We start from the raw sequence: 17,427 nt of genomic DNA, 5'->3' as shown, positions 1-17,427 counted from the left end.
TTTTCTGTGCAGGCTAATGAATTACCAGCTTCTACCTTGCTAGAATTCAATTGATACACGACAATAGCATGAATAAATTTTCTCAAACGGAGTTCCCTTTATCAGATTGTGTTGTTTTCAGTGGATTGATGTAAAAGATGCGATGCATGCATGCATGCTCAATAAAGTTAAACAAATAAAAAAATAAACAAAGTTCAATTGAGAAGACAGGCATGTCAGTTAGGCTTCAGAACAAAGGCACTTCGTGTATAGCAAACCCCGGACCCAAACCCTCTAAATAAAGCAGCACCGTTTGCTATTTTTGCAATTCTCTCTCATACGAACTGCGGTATCATAACACCAACAGCTACACGATATGAATACATTTATAGACTCTTCGTACCACAACGAAAACGCCATCTTCGCTGAACACAAAGCTATTGCAATTGGGCGAAACGATATGAAAAAAAATTGCAAACGGCATGTCATATTCTGTTACTTGGTCATCATTTTCTCAGAGGACTCGAATACTCATCCCCATCCTCTGTTGAACTTATGTTAGAAGATGGATCCGATGTTGAATTGCTACGTATGCTGTTCCTAAATACTTTTGAATCCAGTTCGGGTTTGCTCTGGGATGGTGGAGCTGCAGCTTGTTGACCCTCTTCTGCTAATCTCTTAAGGATGTTCATTACTGTTGGGAGAAACTTTGTGGACAAGGAGAGAAGCCCAGGAAGCTGTCAAATAAAGAATTAACAAGGTGCAATTAAATTAAAATAGTATCTTTAGCTTTGTCGAAAAATGAAATGCAACTGGAACTCTGATTTATCGCTCACAGCGCCATTTTGAAATGCACCCGCGATGTCTAGTTGAACCCAAATGGCTTTGCCCACTAGAAAGACGACAAATATAACACCCAGGTACAAAGGGTTTCTGCAAAAGTACAACATAAACATTATTACCAGGAGGTAGGGAACCTTGTACTTTAACACAAAGTCATAGCTTTAAGTAAATTTACCTAAGAAGTGTCATGAACTCATTAAATCCCAACACTAAAATAGCAGCAATTGCCCATGGAGGGGGTAACATGCTGTTGTTACGCTTATTGGCTTCCTGAAATCAGCAAATATTGCAAAGGATGTAAAGGATAAAAGGTTCTGTTAAATGATCTGTTATATAATGGCTGTCCTGATACCAGAAGAACACAAAGAAACACAACAATGTAGCATTAAAATTTTATGGAACAAAGAAATGATGATACTTTTAAGCACTAGAATTAGACCATAAACTTATATCAAGAATCAAGATACTGAATGCTTATATCAAGTCATTGGAAGTCAACTACTCAACCATATTATGTCATGGGTGTTTCCACAAACTTTGCAATTTGGCAATCATCCCCCATTCCTCTATCGAGTAATATAATCCCAATGAATACCAATTACTCCGGGGCTAAGGTGTGCACACCAACTCATTTCCATCAATGTGTTAGGAATAGGCTAACTGATATTACAACCACTGTACCATGTGTGAATATGGTCGTCAAGCCATAGACATCAAAATATTTTAAAGATACAAAGCATCAAACACTCCACACATATACAAACCTTGAACCTGAAGAAAACAAGGAGAAAATGAAAATATACTTGCGATCTAAACAACCATGCATGAGCCAGCAATTTACCATTAACCATCTTACTGCTGCTTTCACAACTGAAGAAACAAATGTTTTAGGTGAGTGCCCATACTAAGATGTACAAAGAGGTGGTAAAAGCTAAATGTCAACCAAAAGAAAACTCACTCCATCCCTGATATAGGACAACCCAAGGGTAATAAGCTTAGGGGTCTAAAAGTGAGTTGGTTTGCAGAAATGTCAAATCAAACAATGAAACAATTAGTATAACTTCAAACGCATACCAGTTTGAAGAGGAAGATATCGATCCATCCTTTTCTTTACTATTTTGACTTTTTATGAAGTTGATCCATGAGTCTCCAGTACTCGCAACTCCAACAATGTCAGACTCTTAGCAATTTGGAATTTAGGAAGCTTGCAATAGTAGAATCTAGGTGGTAGGATAGTTGGGGAAGAGACGAGGAAGAGAAATTGTTGATGACTCGCTTCAAGTCCTCCAAACTCACATCAAGGGAAAGTTTATGACCTATACAACTCACTCATATATATTGTGGAAGAAGAAATTCATTCATACAATTAATAATGGACGTCCCAATTACAATCTCTTTCCCTTTTTTTAGAGATTCGAGTGCAAAAAGAAAAGAAGGATAAAAATATAATTATGTCAAGGCTAATCGATCATTTATTTTTTCCTTCTCTGGAGAAGTTAAATTTCAAGATTTATCTTGGCAAATAATCTTTGGTTTGGATATGCGAGTGATGGTCTTCTATTTTTACAAATTACAATTACATGAAACTTCCTTGTAGAGATTGAAATTTTAATCAAGCCAGATTTTGATCCTTCCATCTTTTTCTTCATCCAGTTCTTCTTTCTTCTCCTTGATAAATCTAAGAAACAAAGGTATAAATATACAATATGTTGTCATGTGATCTAATTATTTGCAAAAGCCCTCTCTAAAATACTTAACACTATTCCAAAGGAGAAGAGAAAAATTAACTAGACTAAATTAAAAACAAGTCAAGTTAATCTGAACCCAAGTTCAAACCATTCAAAAGGGATTTGGGTTGATCCTTCTTTTCATGCATAGCATAGATCTGGAAAATGTCTCTACTTCCATCAATCTCATTCCCCATCCTTTCTTTACCTTTTTCCTTCTTATGGTCAATGACTGATTTTGCAAAACAAAGACTCATTATGGGCCTAGCAACATGGGGCAGACCAACTTCATAAACCCAATATATTATGAGTTGTTCAGTTGGGACAATTGGCAATATAAGCAGGCAACCCCAAATTTGTATGTTATGATATGTGTCATGCCCTTAATCACCAGGTTATCTAAGTACTTCTAAAAGCAATAGAAAATCATGCATAACTAAATCTTCCTAAGATAAATTATAAAATGGCAACTATAGTTTGCAAGACTGGACTAAAATTGCAAGTTAGAGGACATGCCTGAGCAGCAATGGCCTGAGTAACAGTGTACTCTGTTTCTGCCTTGAATTGCCTCCACAAATTTTTGCACTGGACTGGTGAAATCAAAGTTTTCGCCGATGGAACCTGGTGAAAAACAAAGCAGTTCAACTTGGGGCCAAAATCATATTATAAATTTGTCATAACCAAAGAAGTGGAAAGTGATGCACATTCCATCAAAATGAAACATGAGTTTCAAAAGCTGAAAGAAGAACACCATGTTGCGTTATCTAAAGTGACTGATAATGTAACCCTACATACTACGGATACATTGTAATGACTTAGCAGAATTCACTGTCTTAAAAACACAACTTCTCCATCAAAGTCTACATTATTTTAGAATCCGAGATCTTACATGTTATCAGGATGTGATATTTCAGCTGGAACTCAAACAATGTAATCGAAGTCAGAAGCACTTGGGAGTGCAGACAATAATAGTTTATACACTAATGATCCAAGCAGTAAGTTATAACTTGAAATGAAAAATATTCAAGACTGTTGTGAGTACAACATTGAGTCTTTGATATGCCTTAGAAACCTGAATTCAAACAAAAAATAAAATAGTTGAGGACCATAGATTATTAGATCATCATTCCATATGAAGAACTGATCCAACGACAACAGAAACAAGCCATAATGTCCTAACATATGAACACGAGTCTCACATTCAAAATGAAGACTATGAGATGCTGGATCACAATTCTATCTGTATATTTGGCACTTAAACTAGAATTGTGTCACATGAAAAAGTGACAAGATCATTAATCACCTCTTGCCATGAGCTTGAAGCCAGTGGATCTAATGACTGGATACTTCTATTCTTAACACCATTGCTGGAAGCATCTACCAAAGCAAGCAAAAGAGTTTCCTCAATTTTATCCGTTTCCTCGTCCAAACGAATAGCAGCCATAACAGACAGCAACTTTAGAGACTGCAAAAATATGTCAACAACGATTGACAAACAAACAGTTATTTTGAAATCTAAGGTGACAAATACTCTAATTGTGAGAGCAATTTTCCATGACATACTGCAGAACGTGCAGATTTTGTTATTGCTTTTATGTCTTCTTTTCCCGTCCAAATTCTTGGCATAGAGTCAGCATCACGGCTGAACAATGTAGAGAATCTGCATTTGAAAATAAAAGAAAGATAGTCATCCTGATGTCCAAACTCTAAGCAAAGTTCAGAAGTACCGATAAATCATATTATGTACTACCTATCCTTCATACGGATCAGAACTCTTCCAGCCTCTTCTCTTGCCTTGGATTCAACAACATTTTTACCATACTCCTTTAGTTTCACAAGCATTTTATCCACAGTTGCCTGGTCTAGTGCAAATGTTGAAAGGGCAGAAGCAAATCCTGAGACAGCTGATTCAGTCTCTCGCTGAAGAAGTTCTCTTATTGCAGGCCAGGTATTATCACTAGCCGCATCAAGAAGAGCTTCAACTGGTTCTGCAAGGGCTTTATTAAGTTGTCCCTGCAAGTAAATCAGATTACTAATTCCAATGATAATACCATCCTTAAATTATTCATCCTTCAATCTCTTTCTGTTTTGAAAAAAGAAAAAGAGAGATTCACAATAAGACCACCAACTTAAAGTAAATAAACAACAAAAGCCTACCATACCTCAAATAGTGCAGTAAGCTCAGAAAGTTTTGCAGTACGAACTGAAGCTAGATGGGTGTCAATATCACGCTGAAGCTTATCCCGAATTTTGGAAGGATCCCAGTTTGCTTGTTCAATAGCTGCATCTGTAACCCCCCCAAAAACACAATACAACCACAAATCAAAATACAAGCACATAGTTACAGAAAGTAACCATACGTATTACATAATTAGATAAAGTTCAAAAAACTCATGTACCTTCACAGCATCTGTCAAATTTGAACATGGAAGATTGAGTGCATTCAAGAGCAGCAACAGCAAATCCTTCCTTTTCAAGGGCCTTATCAAAAGCTTCTTTAAAATCATCTAAAACTTTGGACCGTATATGGCCCAACATTATATGATAAGCAGGACTGATCAGCTGAAACAAGCAAAATGTGTCACTGAGAAGGAGAAAACTACAAACATCTTTAGTTTGAGAAAAAAATTTCTCGGCAAAATATTACCAAAAAATTTATGACACACAGATCCAGTCTATGATACAAGAAGAAAATTTATGAATTCAAGAATTCTTTTTTTCCTAAGAAGACCCTTAAGCAATCATAGAATATCATGAACATTTCCCCATGACAAGGAAACTCAATCCAGCAAATCTGAGAATCATATACTCTTTCACTTTGACATTTACCAGATGTATTAGCACCCTGTATAAGATGTTATAAGTATAACTGTAATTAATTTAATACAACCTAAGACTAAATTCAACCTTATTTGTAATGTAGGGATTGGTGCAACACGAGGTTGATCCTCCGGTAATCGATTAAGGATTAGGCTGAATATTCATGTGGTGGGAACCTATGGAACCTATTGCAAAATATGCAGCATCACCCTTGAATCAGTAAGGAAGAAATGAAGAAAAAAAAAGAGGAGGGGACTTGAAACTTCTGAAAAATTAATGCCAATTAAGAATATGCTTTGTGCTGATTCACTATCCAACCTCCAAATGACAGCTTTGGAAAACAGCAGATTAGTGCAGAAGGCTCCACCCACCGAGGGTTTCAGAGTGAAGTGAAAACCAAGCTAAATGTCTCTAATCAAATTTTAAAATTCATTAGCACCATGCAAAATTCAAACAGATGAGATCCATATGGAGATAAGTTTCATATTCCTTTGATCAAAAGATATATTACACAATTTTACTATTAATCCAAGAATACCAATGTTCCTTACAGACTGGAGACAATGATATCTTTTCAATTTGGAAATATATAAATTCAATTGATATAAATTATGAGCATATATATTGAACATATGCTATGAACAAAATACACAGTGCCTACCAAGCATTTCTACATTTGCAAAATTCATCTACACTGATGGAAGACACATTTTATTAATGATAAATTTTCTACCAATTTCACAGGTTTCATTTTAGCTTAAGTCATTGCCCAAAAAACAAGTAAGATACTAGATTTATCATCTTGATTATTGTACGAAAAAAGTTATTCCACTCAAGTTAGTGAAAATTTTCTTAAGAAAAATTATTAAATATGTTCAATGGCATGGAAAATCATACATCAAACGTTCTGTACACATTCCCTTAACATCAGAATTCCCTTGAAATCCAGCTTCTACATTTGAAGTGAAAAGAGACAGAAATATTGCACAAAAGCATACATCTTACCCACCTCAACCAGAAAATAGCAAGCCCAAGCTAACATAAGTAGCTTAACAGATGTTACTACAGTCACATTTACATTAACCTGTTTTGCTAATGTTAAGAATCATTTGCTTGGAAAAGATCACATAAAGCCTCAGGCATACTACATGCTAAATAAAGTTGTCAAAATTTTCAGTTCACCCTGATACTCCTTTTTTGGGCTTAATACAAGGTTAAATAAATAATAAAATTAGGTTACCACAACGACAGAAAATTTGAAAGAAGCTTCTAAATAAGCAACCATTGAATATAATTAAATGTTCCAATTTGTAAAACAAGAGTACATATCCTTAACAAGATATCTTAGTTCCCACTATCTAAGCTGACAATTACCAACTATGATCGGGAGATAATTACATGAACAACAATCAAATTCTTACCTAATAATATAATATGTAGTATATTATAATGGTTTATTAGTACCAGCAATGTTGGCTCCACGAAAATTTAAAAAAAGAACTATGATACTAAGAGGTAAAGACCATTAAACATAAGAACAATGGTATCTTTTATGCAGGAAAGGCATACTGAAGTGGTAGGTAGATACCACAAAGAAATATAATGCTATTAAGGCTTAATGTGATGGGATTCTCTGTGCAATAAGCATGTATAGCTAGAAGATCATGTCAACAAAATGGTATGCTATCAAGAATTTTGAGCATTTAAATTTACCTGTATAATAACAAACCTATTAACTGAAAAGTGCACCAGCCTGGTAAATGCAAATGAACTTGACCTATAAGCTGTTGCTCAGAAGAGAATAGTACCTGCAGAAGTTTTGATTCAAGTTGCTGCCTCTTTGAAGTCCGGACAGCTTCCTCAAAGTAAAAAGCTTCTATGTCATATCTGTCAGAGTAGTATATTTAACAGCTTAAAAGCAGGACATAGAGCATTAAGGAATAATGACTAATTCCACCTTCTGAACAAGTCAAAAACCAATAAAGAACAGAAGTACAAGATTCAACAGCTCTGAAACAAAACTAAAACTGTAAAACCATTAAAAAATATTTGCTCCTCGATATGAAATAGTGCCTCAAAAGAAAATTACCTTAACAATGGTCATTTGAAAGGCAAGATTTTTTTGTAATATAATTAGATTTAACAAATTTGTAGGGATTTGTACCTACATTTAGGCATACAAATTACAAACTACGAACTTTACAAATAAAATAATATAACCCCTACATCATTGCATGACAAAAGAAGTCCATTTTGATGCATCCAAAAGAACTATACAACACCACCTGTAAACATAGAACAAATAATTATCAATTCCCTCTAAATTTGCTTATGCAGCTCTGAAATTTATAGACTCAAATATCATGAACCCATGCATGCTTGTTTTCATAGAAACACAGGCAGACACACACACACATATATAGGAAACCTCCTGGGTACAAATAGTTGTTAAGAATATCTGTCCCTGATTAATTCTATCATCACTGTCCATCTGCTGTCACTTAACCATGGTTTAGTTAAATGACTAGTGCATCTTCCTTTAAGACTAACAGTTACTTAGACCTTAAAAAAATGATATCGTAGCAAATTAGTAATGGGATTCGACCAGATTAACAGATCAAGAAAACAGAAATAGTGTGTGTAAGAGAGGGAGAAAGAGAGAGAGAGAGAGAGAGAGAGAGAGAGAGAGAGAGAGAGAGGTGGGGGAAGGGGGGAGAGAAATAGTGATCAGGAACGATCTCAACAGCACTCAACCAGTCAAGTCAACCCCTATCTAAGGGCCTCTTGAAGCCTCAAAGCATTATTCGGCCAAGCAAACCCATATTGCAGCAGCTAACTCACCTCAATCTCAGTCCTAGCAGAACTAGGATTAGAACAGCCCTCACCCAAATAGCAATAGCCACCAAGCAAGAGAAACACACTCCTGCTTGGAATAGGAGAAGGTTGTGCGCTAGCTCTACAAGGAAAGTCCTAAAACCCTTGGGACTCCACCCCTATTACAGTTATAAAAGAGCGACCCATCTAAAGCATCCCCAGTCAGCTCGATCATAATCCTAGCAGGACAAGGATTAGGGCAGCCCCTAGACAATTATGGCACCCCCAACAAAAGACTCCTGCGGCTGCAAGGAACTAAGAAGTCCTAATCAAAATAAGACTTTGGACATCCATAATCCTATAAATCTAAGGGGTTGCAAAAAGTAGTGACTAGTCGATTCCTTCAACTAGTATCCTGTCTCAGGACCTGTCTCAGGACCTATCCACTAGTTCTACTATCCACCAAGTTCCAAGTCATGCCCCCTCTTGAAAGCATCCAAGTCATGCCCCCTCTTGAGTGACTAGTCGACTCTAAGCTGAGAAGATAGGAGAGAAAGAGAGGAAGGAGGTTGTAAGTTCAACAGCCCTTCATCTTGCTTGCAGGTACATTCCTGTAGAGATATTTTCTGAATTGTTGTTGGCCTTAATAGCTTCCAAAGATACCTTTGGCAACAATAACAACAAGAAGAAAAGCAACCAAAAGTAGCCAATAAGTCTCACAATCGACCCTAGCCTTCCAGCTTGTGCCGAAAGCCAAAAGAAGAGGAGTTTAAAAAAGGGTTCTGCCCTCCAACCGCAACACCTTTTTCCTCAAGTTCCAGCAGCTGAAGTCCATCTAAACTTCGTCTAACTGCTATGAGAAGACCCAAAGCCCAGCTACACGCTATCCAAACCTTAGACAACAGCAAGAGAGGGGGAGACTGAAACCAACAGCGATCCTCAACCTGCCGAGAGCACCCAACGATAACTCTCTCCGTCAAAACTTCCATCGAAGAGGTGGTATCAGATTGACGGATTATCAAATACAAATCCCATACGGATTAAAGAGAGGGGAGGACAGAGAGTGAGAAAGCAAAACAGAGAAACACAAAAAATAACAGACCCCAAAAACAATCAACCAGGCTTGGTTTCTCTCATTCTGCCAATACTAGAGGGGGAAATAGGAATTTGCTGTGAGAAACTTAAAGCTGGATATTGGAAGTTGGAACAGCCTGTGTTTTGTTGAAGCCTTTGCCTACTATTTGGCATAGTCACTTGCCGGTACAGGCCCTGGGGAGGATGAATGCATGCCAGCCTATCCTTCACAATAGAAAAGTCCATGGGTGCAAGGTAGGCAGAGGCACATACAGCACCTACCTTGCCAACCTAAGGGCAACACATGCTCAATACAAGGCATTGGATGTGCAAGGAGACAATCTCAAACAGTATGAAACCATCAATCAATGTTCCTTGTGAAAAAAAAAAAGAACAGAATACTTGAAAGTTGATACTACTAATGATAACTTCAACAGGAAAATTCCAAACAAAAAGAACACTGACCCAGCCAAGCACTTGTCCAGAATTGCAGTAATCTTCTTCCCAAAACCTGGCACTATATCATGTTGAACAGCCTCTTCAAGTTGAACCCACTCCTGTAATGCAGATGAATTTAAGCAATTAATGATTGAAAATGTCACATAGATATAGGCAAAATTTATGTTAGCCATCAACTACCTTATCAGCACTTGTGTAAGCAAGCTTTTCATTAGCAATTTCTTCGCAACGTACTGTAGCCACCATAACCTACAAATGCAGACAAATACTGATAACTGGATTGCTGATAGAGCAATTAATGAAGCAACCGGATCATCACCTTGTGTGCAGGAAGGTCAAGGTCCTTGTTCTCCTTTATAACCATCCATATCTGTTGAGCACTAAATGAGAATCCTGATGCTGGAACAACACCCCGTCGGTCCCCAGCAAGTCCACCGGGAGCAATGGAATGGTAAAATCTTTGCCTTAAAGAGGCAACCTTGTTCATCAATAACAAATATAAGAAACAAAAAGAAGGAATATCCCCAAAGAACTAGATACCAACAAACTTCTTAAGTATCTTATAAAAAATGCAGTTCTTGATTATATGAGTGGATCCAAATATATTTGCCAATAAAAAGTGAACCAAGACAAGAAGAAAAAAAATAAGCTAGCCCATCAAAATGATGGTTTATAGCAGCAGAGAGTATGTAATTTGCTCAACAATCTAAATTTTACATGTATCACATCATTGTGTGAAATGAGCTGATTAAGCAATATAGTTTGGCTCTCACCCTTGAAGTGAAAAACAAATATGAGCAGCTGCATCAACAATCCTCCGCGAATATCAACAATTACTACTACCAACCATTAATTCTACCTAACAAGTTAGCAATACCCTAGAATCTCTCAAATACTATGATACTGTTTATTCTTCAAAATTAATACCAGAGATTCAAGGCTGATGCAACCAAAAGAATGAAGAAGCTTTCCATGTTTCGCCAATTGTAAGTTCACATATTTGTTAGGTATTCTAAGATACTGTTATTCTTAAGATCATTCTCCTAGTCACATTTTGTATATCCTATATCCTGTCCATTTTATGGAGTTCTAAAGGTTTGAGTAAAGTGGTGTCCTATCTTGTTGAATTTCAATAAAGTACGAAAATTAATCAATAAGCCCAGGAATCCATGTTATCGCAAAATGTGTTCCTTTGTGGTTTATAATAGTGGCTTACAAGGAGTTACAGATTATTTAGAGTCATACAATAACTAGCTAACTACGTCATCATGTATGTTTAAAATTATGGCTCTATGTTTGTTGATATATTTTAGAGAACAATCGCTATATGAAGCAGATCTCACTCCCTCACTTTCACAATATACAGAACCCTCGTCATGATTCAAACCATACTCATGATTCTAGAGGCAATGAGTGCTTTTAAGACACACTTCCACTTACAATCAGAGTTGTTATTTAAAGGCAACTTGACTGCATAGGGTCATGCAAATCACATGGACTGCAAGCAAATGTTATCTTATACTAGATCAAATAAAGGAAAATGATATACAACTACCACTACTACAAATAAATTAGAAGTTGACTTCAATTTATTGGAGTATGTAATTATGTGACAACAGACCTGCTCTCTAAATAGCACTTCCTTCTCTTCAAAGCTTGAAAGAGCCACTACTTCCACCTGCAAAAGTTATGATATGAAATAGAAAGCTCCAAATGCATCTTTATCAGCAAGGAGCGAAGTAAAGAAAGCTTAATAAATTACATTGAAGAATTCACTAAGAGGAGTTTCTTTATGAGCTTGCGGTTTAGGTACATTATCCCATATCTGCAAAAGAAAAAATATCAACAGGATATATCAGCAATGAATTATTACAGCATAGACAGAGTAATAGTTGACACACCTTCTGAATATCCTCCCTGAGAACAGGCTCCAAATGTTCTAGGGGAGTCTGCCACAAAATGAAAGTCGATTGAAATTGAAACTCAGACATTACTGAAGTAATAGCAGTATCTTAGAAGTTAAATTCGTGATTATTATAATGAAATTGCACCTTGGTTTTGTCACGTATAACAAATAACAATGTTGTTTTACGAGGGCTAAACAATCGCATCATGACCTGTTATTGGACGAAATACAACAAAAGTGAACAACTGAAACTACCAATATACTACATGGTTGAATCAAAGATACATACAACTAAAACATACTTGGAACACTGTCTTCAAAAGGGGCTTGTTTGCAGCTTGTTCACGACCAATATCATGACACCACCTAAGATATCAAGGCATGTCAGAAAATGCACCGACATTTTAGTTGAATTGTACTCAAGGTTTTAAATTATAAATAAAATAGTCATGCCCCATAGTCGATATCAGGCTTACATGTTTATGAGCACTATATCTGAAATTGCCAAAGCAAAAAGGGCACTCTGCTTCTCAAATGCAGTATCATCCTGAGCATATAAATAAGACAGTAAAACAAGGTTGAAAATATCCCAGAAGATATAGAAACACATGATGACTGGAACAAAGACAAGTCAAAGTGTTAGGTATTGGACTATATTCAAAGGATCTGCATAAACAATAAAACCACAACCCAATTGTTTGTTTTTGCCCTAACTCCTGATTAATAACTGATGCATAATGATGTTAAACACTACAAACGAAAACAAAAAAAGATTGAAACAAGTCAACAACTAAGCTGCTACTTACTATCCTCACAAAAGCACAAAATAAGGCATTAAAAAGGTGGTTTTCACTGACCATCCAAAGAAATTTTTGCCCTACTCCAACAAGTAGTTACCTAAATAAAACTTAATCAACAACGGCAGCTCTTGTATTCCTGGATTGAGAAGCCAATACAGAATTTTCAAAAGACAAAAAAAATGGAAGTCTGCAAAGTTTCAATAGCAAGTCATTTAAGGAGATTCATGTTCCCAAGGTACAGTATCAACAAATACAACAAATGGAATCTATTACTGAACTTTGATCTGTTAAAAATATTCATCGTTAACCTATTACCAGTGAAATTTGAAGATATCTAATTATCAAGCAACAATTTCCATCTTATTCTAAGTTTCATGCCTGCTTTGCAGGTAATGCACACTAGAATGATTAGTAACTCTACCATAGAGTTGTACAAGATTGTCAATAACAGTAGCTATGATTCTAATCAAGGAAAGTCGTTTCAGATCTGACACAATGTACACCGGTATTACTAGTGACTCAAAGAGGAAGAAGAATGAGAAAAGGAAGGGGTGGTGGAGGAAGATGAGGAGGAAGGAGGAAGGAAGATGAACGAAGAAGAGAAAGCGATGGAGGAAGAGGAAGGAGGAAGGAGGAAGAGAAACGAAGAAGAGGAAGAGATGGAGGAAGACGAGGAGGAAGGAGGGAGACGAAGAAGGAGAGGAGGCGGTGGAGCAAGAGGAGGAGGAGGAGGAGAAGTGGAGTTGGAACCGTATGAGTTGGCAGTGCACAGCAAGTGGCATGCGACAGCAGGAGACTAAACATATGAAAAGGGCTTGCAAACACAAGTATTAAAATGTCTTAATTATTTTTTTAATGGGTTGAAGCAGGCTGTCCGAAACGAGGCTGTCCACATACTGGTTCATGCCCAGACTTTGAACGTACCACCCATTTCGCACCGGTTTGGGCAAAATGGCAGTCCATGCTTCTAATGATGATGTTATCAAGGCTTATTTAGATCCAATCAGTAAATACCTACGTTGTGCACACTCAACTAAAAGACATCACACTAAACACAATATATCGTAGGAAATAGGTACATAGGTGTGGCAAGATTCAAAAGAAAATGGCTCACATATAATATGTATAATTCCATGCTCATATAGAATACAAAGTGTAGTTCCATAAAGCTCTCTATAATAAATGTTGATATTGCATAAGTTAGATATTTACTTCTCCTCTCTCTCTTCCGTCAGTACCCTCCAAATCCATAACCACTGTAAATGGTTCAACATTAGCGCACTTTGCCAACCAAATGCCTTTAGTAGTTTGTGACCTAAGGAAAAGGGAATTCAGTTAAATACAACTTGAAATGATTTAACTTTATAAATGCTGATAAATCCAAGGCTGAAGAGAGAAAAACTTGCCTTCCTCTAAAAGCATCCATTTCCCTAAAGTTGGTCCCAAACAAATGGTTCAAAAGAGTGCTCTTCCCTGTGGACAAAAGAAAGATTCACTCAGAACCCTACTAGTTAAATGCATCTAATGTTTATGTTTGAAACAAGGAAAAATCTCTAAACTGGCAAAAGCCAGGTGTTGGATTGTGATAGCAATAACACTATGTAGATTACACATACATAAAGTAATTTACACAATACATAAGTTGAAGACTGCATTTCCAAATAGATGTCAAAACATTCTTCCTTGCTAAATGAACTTTGGAAATTTTGTAGTATGAGAAATAATTCCAGATTCTCAGAAGAGTCACCAGCTTAATTATAAAGTTTGTATAGGCTGGAGGAAATTAATGTAATTATTTTGCATAAGGCAACAGCTTTAGTAAAAGGACAGGCAGGTTAACCAGGCAATAACAAATGCATATGCTGGTAGTTTAAGTGAAAGACTCAGAAAGACAGAAATCACTAGAAAGCATGGGTACCATATGTTGACATTGCCAAGGTTAATCTCTCAAGGAGTTGAAGTCTATGAGAACTGTTCAAAATCTAATGCCATTCACCTCACATGCAATTATGAGTTATTAAAATTGTAAATCCTTGAACCAAATTGTCCTGAGCATGTAATGTGCAGGAAACTTTCCTAGGCAATATTTCCTCAGTTATATCCATATTTCCAATAATGAACAATGTAGACAGCATAGTATGCTTTCAGACAATTTGGGAAATAACAAACCTAACAGAAATAGGGTACAGTGTCCTACCTTTACCAGAGGTGATTCTTTAATGAAGCAATTTTGGAGAAAGGCATTAAATAAAAAATGTATTTTCAGGAGAGGGTTCATTCTTCTTTCTGTAAGCAATTAAACCATTCAGTATCAGGCTATTTTCTAATACCTACAGTGAGCATTTTCATTTAGGTAACAGCATCTATCAGTCACAGCTTTGACAAAGCCAGCCATCCTAGACAAATGGAATATAATTCCTCAAACATCAACATAGGCAGTCAACCACATCAACCGATAGGAGTAGGAAGCCTATAATTGGTTCAGCTGATTCAGGATTAAAATCAAAAACAGAAAACAATAACATTATTAAAAAAATCACAAGAGAGTTTAACAAAGAAGAAGTGATAAGATAAAACAAGGGAGTTATGCAACAAGAATATAACAAAAGCAATAACCAATAGAAGTTCAAAAAACCCATAGTCATACCACTACTTTGTGGACCCATTATAGATACCACTGCATAGGACAGTCCACATTCAGCCAGCTTCACCGAATTCATGAAATGTTCAATGCCAGCAACATTGAATACGCCATCACCATCAAGAAGTTGAACACAACAACCACCTTCACCCATATCTAGAGGGGAAAATGATGTAAGATTCAATTGTCTATAATTTCACACTGCCATGTAGAAAGCCATTATGGTCCTATTTAAAAAGCAGACCAGAAATGTTGAAACAAAGGAAAAAAAACAACCAGACGAAGGGACATAATACTTGTCAGAATAGCCTGGCATATTAACTCTTAAGCAACAAAGTATCCCCAGAAAACCGGAAGATAATCAATTAACCACAGTATAATACAATTAATTAGAATGAGAACAATGAAAAAAAATATATCTGAAAGCAACAGAATTTCATCAACCAAATTGTTGGAACTCAATATTAAAATTTAATTATTTGATATTTAGAATAGCCTCTTTTTGTTAAAAGATATCCTCAAGGACTTCGTTAGATGCAAATCAACAAAAACAAAGAACGATTGGTCATTGTATACCATCTTAGAAAGACCTTAAAAAACAACAGATGATCACACTGAATCCTACTCTTACTATAACACTGATAGACATCATGCTCGTGAGAAATATATACTTTATCCTTTCCCAAGAAAATCAACTAAATTTAGTTAGAAAATCCTAATAAACACAAAGACTCAAGTAAAAGAAACTGGTAATCATGAAATTTATAAGCTGTAAGATTGCAATGGAAAATCAGCAAAACATCAGGATCATAGGATTATTGCTCCTGAAAAATGAAAACAAAAGAGAACCAGTTGCATATTTGACTATCAACTTCTGCTAATCTCATAATTTCCTAAATCGACTAAAAAGAGTTCAGTTAGTTTGAATCGCATTTATATTGGAAAGTCAGTTATCTGTTTGAGGAAGTATACCCATGCTCATATTTCAAACCAGTTCGTAATCTGTAATCAAGAACTAGGGGGAGTACAAAAATTCAGGGGCAAGTCATAGCAATTGTCGCTTCAGAAAGATTCCCTGGTTTTGAAAAGAGAATTGTACTGGAACCGACAATGGAGAAGGGCACAAACTAAACATACGTTCGGAAATATGTGTACTATCTTCGTGATCAAAACATGCTTAAAAAAGATACCTCAGGCACAAACTCTAGCGTGGGCAACTTCCACGAAGTTGGAGAATGAATATAGAGTAATCAAGCAAGATTGTTGCTCTTGGTCTCTCTGATGATTATACCAATTAAGAAAAATTATATTCAACAACCTCATAAACTTGAGGTCCTACAAATAAACAACCCCGTTATGCCAGCACCACTAGACTACAAAGGTCAAGAGAATCACAAGCACTACTGCCTGCATTTATGTGATATAAGAAAACAAGATAGCCATCCAAGTTATCACCAACTTCGATCAGCTGAAGATGAGAAGCACTGAAGTGTGTAACGTGATCTGATCATAAGAAAGAGAACAAGAAAATAATACGAGACTGGATGCAAGGTTTTCAGACTTACCAGTAAGAAAGGGCAAAAAAGACGATTTCAGTAAAGAAAACTTGACAAGGAATCACCAATCAGATCGTAACAAATATCCTTCTGAACGACGAGGCATTATCAAAAGCCGATCCACGATTACGATCAAAACCAGTGAACGAAATAAAGGTCAAAATAATCGACTGCCGCTCCATCGGATCGACAAAGCAAATGAAAGCTCCGATCCAATCAGAAGAAGAAGCGGCTGAGTTCGAAGTCTTGCCTGCGAGCGAAGGGGAGGTTGGTGGGGATCGAGATACGGGGAGCCGACCGACGAGGGAAGAGGAAGAAGGAAAGACGACTACGACGATGACAGATCCAGTTACTTCGACCGCGGCTCCCTCGTCCTCTTAAAAACAACTTACAAATCAAATCCATTCCCTACTAATTTTTTTTTTCGAGGTAATTTTATTGTAATCTTAATTATTATTAGGCAAAATTTTAAAAAAATCCTTACTTTTTGAAATTTCCCGCAGAGGGTCTAAAAAATCAAAAATAATTTTTAAATGACTCTTTTACCCTTGTCCTTCGCTTGTCGCTTGATCCCTCTCCTTCACTCCGAACAGTTGCTTGCAGACTTGCCCACAACTCTTATCATCAACTGTAATGGAAAAAAGAAGGAAGCACGTTGTCAACTACGGATGAGGAATGAGAAGAGGCGATCACATACCCTCACTGTTAACCGTAGGGAAGCAAGGGAGAAAAAAGAGAAGGGAGGGCGAAGAAGAGATTCCATCATCGTTTCATGCAAGAGTCATAGGTCGGATGTGCAACTATTGGA

The 17,427-nt window shown here is 36.6% G+C and overlaps 1 protein-coding gene across 3 annotated transcripts; it reads right to left on the bottom strand.

Annotated features, from left to right (window-relative positions):
* Positions 1 to 176: 176 nt before the first annotated feature.
* LOC103980963 (protein ROOT HAIR DEFECTIVE 3) lies at positions 177 to 17,350 on the bottom strand. Of its 3 annotated transcripts, XM_065103285.1 has the most exons (24): positions 17,317 to 17,350; positions 17,166 to 17,247; positions 15,070 to 15,219; positions 13,829 to 13,895; positions 13,635 to 13,737; positions 12,099 to 12,169; positions 11,925 to 11,988; positions 11,768 to 11,833; positions 11,618 to 11,665; positions 11,479 to 11,541; positions 11,338 to 11,394; positions 10,036 to 10,194; positions 9,897 to 9,965; positions 9,723 to 9,814; positions 7,178 to 7,256; positions 4,949 to 5,111; positions 4,712 to 4,836; positions 4,300 to 4,562; positions 4,113 to 4,209; positions 3,853 to 4,014; positions 3,062 to 3,170; positions 998 to 1,088; positions 816 to 912; positions 177 to 716 (listed from the first exon to the last, which is right to left on the bottom strand). In XM_065103285.1, exons 3-24 carry the CDS (start codon positions 15,215 to 15,217, stop codon positions 486 to 488), a joined length of 2,424 nt encoding a protein of 807 aa, XP_064959357.1. In that variant the 5' UTR covers positions 15,218 to 15,219; positions 17,166 to 17,247; positions 17,317 to 17,350; the 3' UTR covers positions 177 to 485. The 3 variants fall into 3 exon arrangements, with proteins under 3 accessions (XP_064959357.1, XP_064959356.1, XP_064959358.1); XM_065103284.1 differs by lacking the exons at positions 17,166 to 17,247; positions 17,317 to 17,350 and adding an exon at positions 16,870 to 16,995; XM_065103286.1 differs by lacking the exons at positions 17,166 to 17,247; positions 17,317 to 17,350 and adding an exon at positions 16,629 to 16,738.
* Between the last annotated feature and the right edge of the window lie 77 nt (positions 17,351 to 17,427).

The sequence above is a fragment of the Musa acuminata genome, chromosome BXJ2-4 (assembly GCF_036884655.1).
Source record: "Musa acuminata AAA Group cultivar baxijiao chromosome BXJ2-4, Cavendish_Baxijiao_AAA, whole genome shotgun sequence".
In the NCBI taxonomy this organism is placed as follows: domain Eukaryota; kingdom Viridiplantae; phylum Streptophyta; class Magnoliopsida; order Zingiberales; family Musaceae; genus Musa; species Musa acuminata.
This window is presented reverse-complemented; position numbering and strand designations above follow the sequence as displayed.

Excerpts from the sequence above, each read along its gene's own strand:
- LOC103980963 (XM_065103285.1), bottom strand. The coding sequence starts at position 15,217 with ATGGGTGAAGGTGGTTGTTGTGTTCAACTTCTTGATGGTGATGGCGTA. Across the intron at positions 13,738-13,828 it reads ATGGATGCTTTTAGAGGAAG|GTCACAAACTACTAAAGGCA; the intron begins GCAAGTTTTTCT and ends CCTTTTCCTTAG. Across the intron at positions 11,542-11,617 it reads TCAGGGAGGATATTCAGAAG|ATATGGGATAATGTACCTAA; the intron begins GTGTGTCAACTA and ends TTTCTTTTGCAG.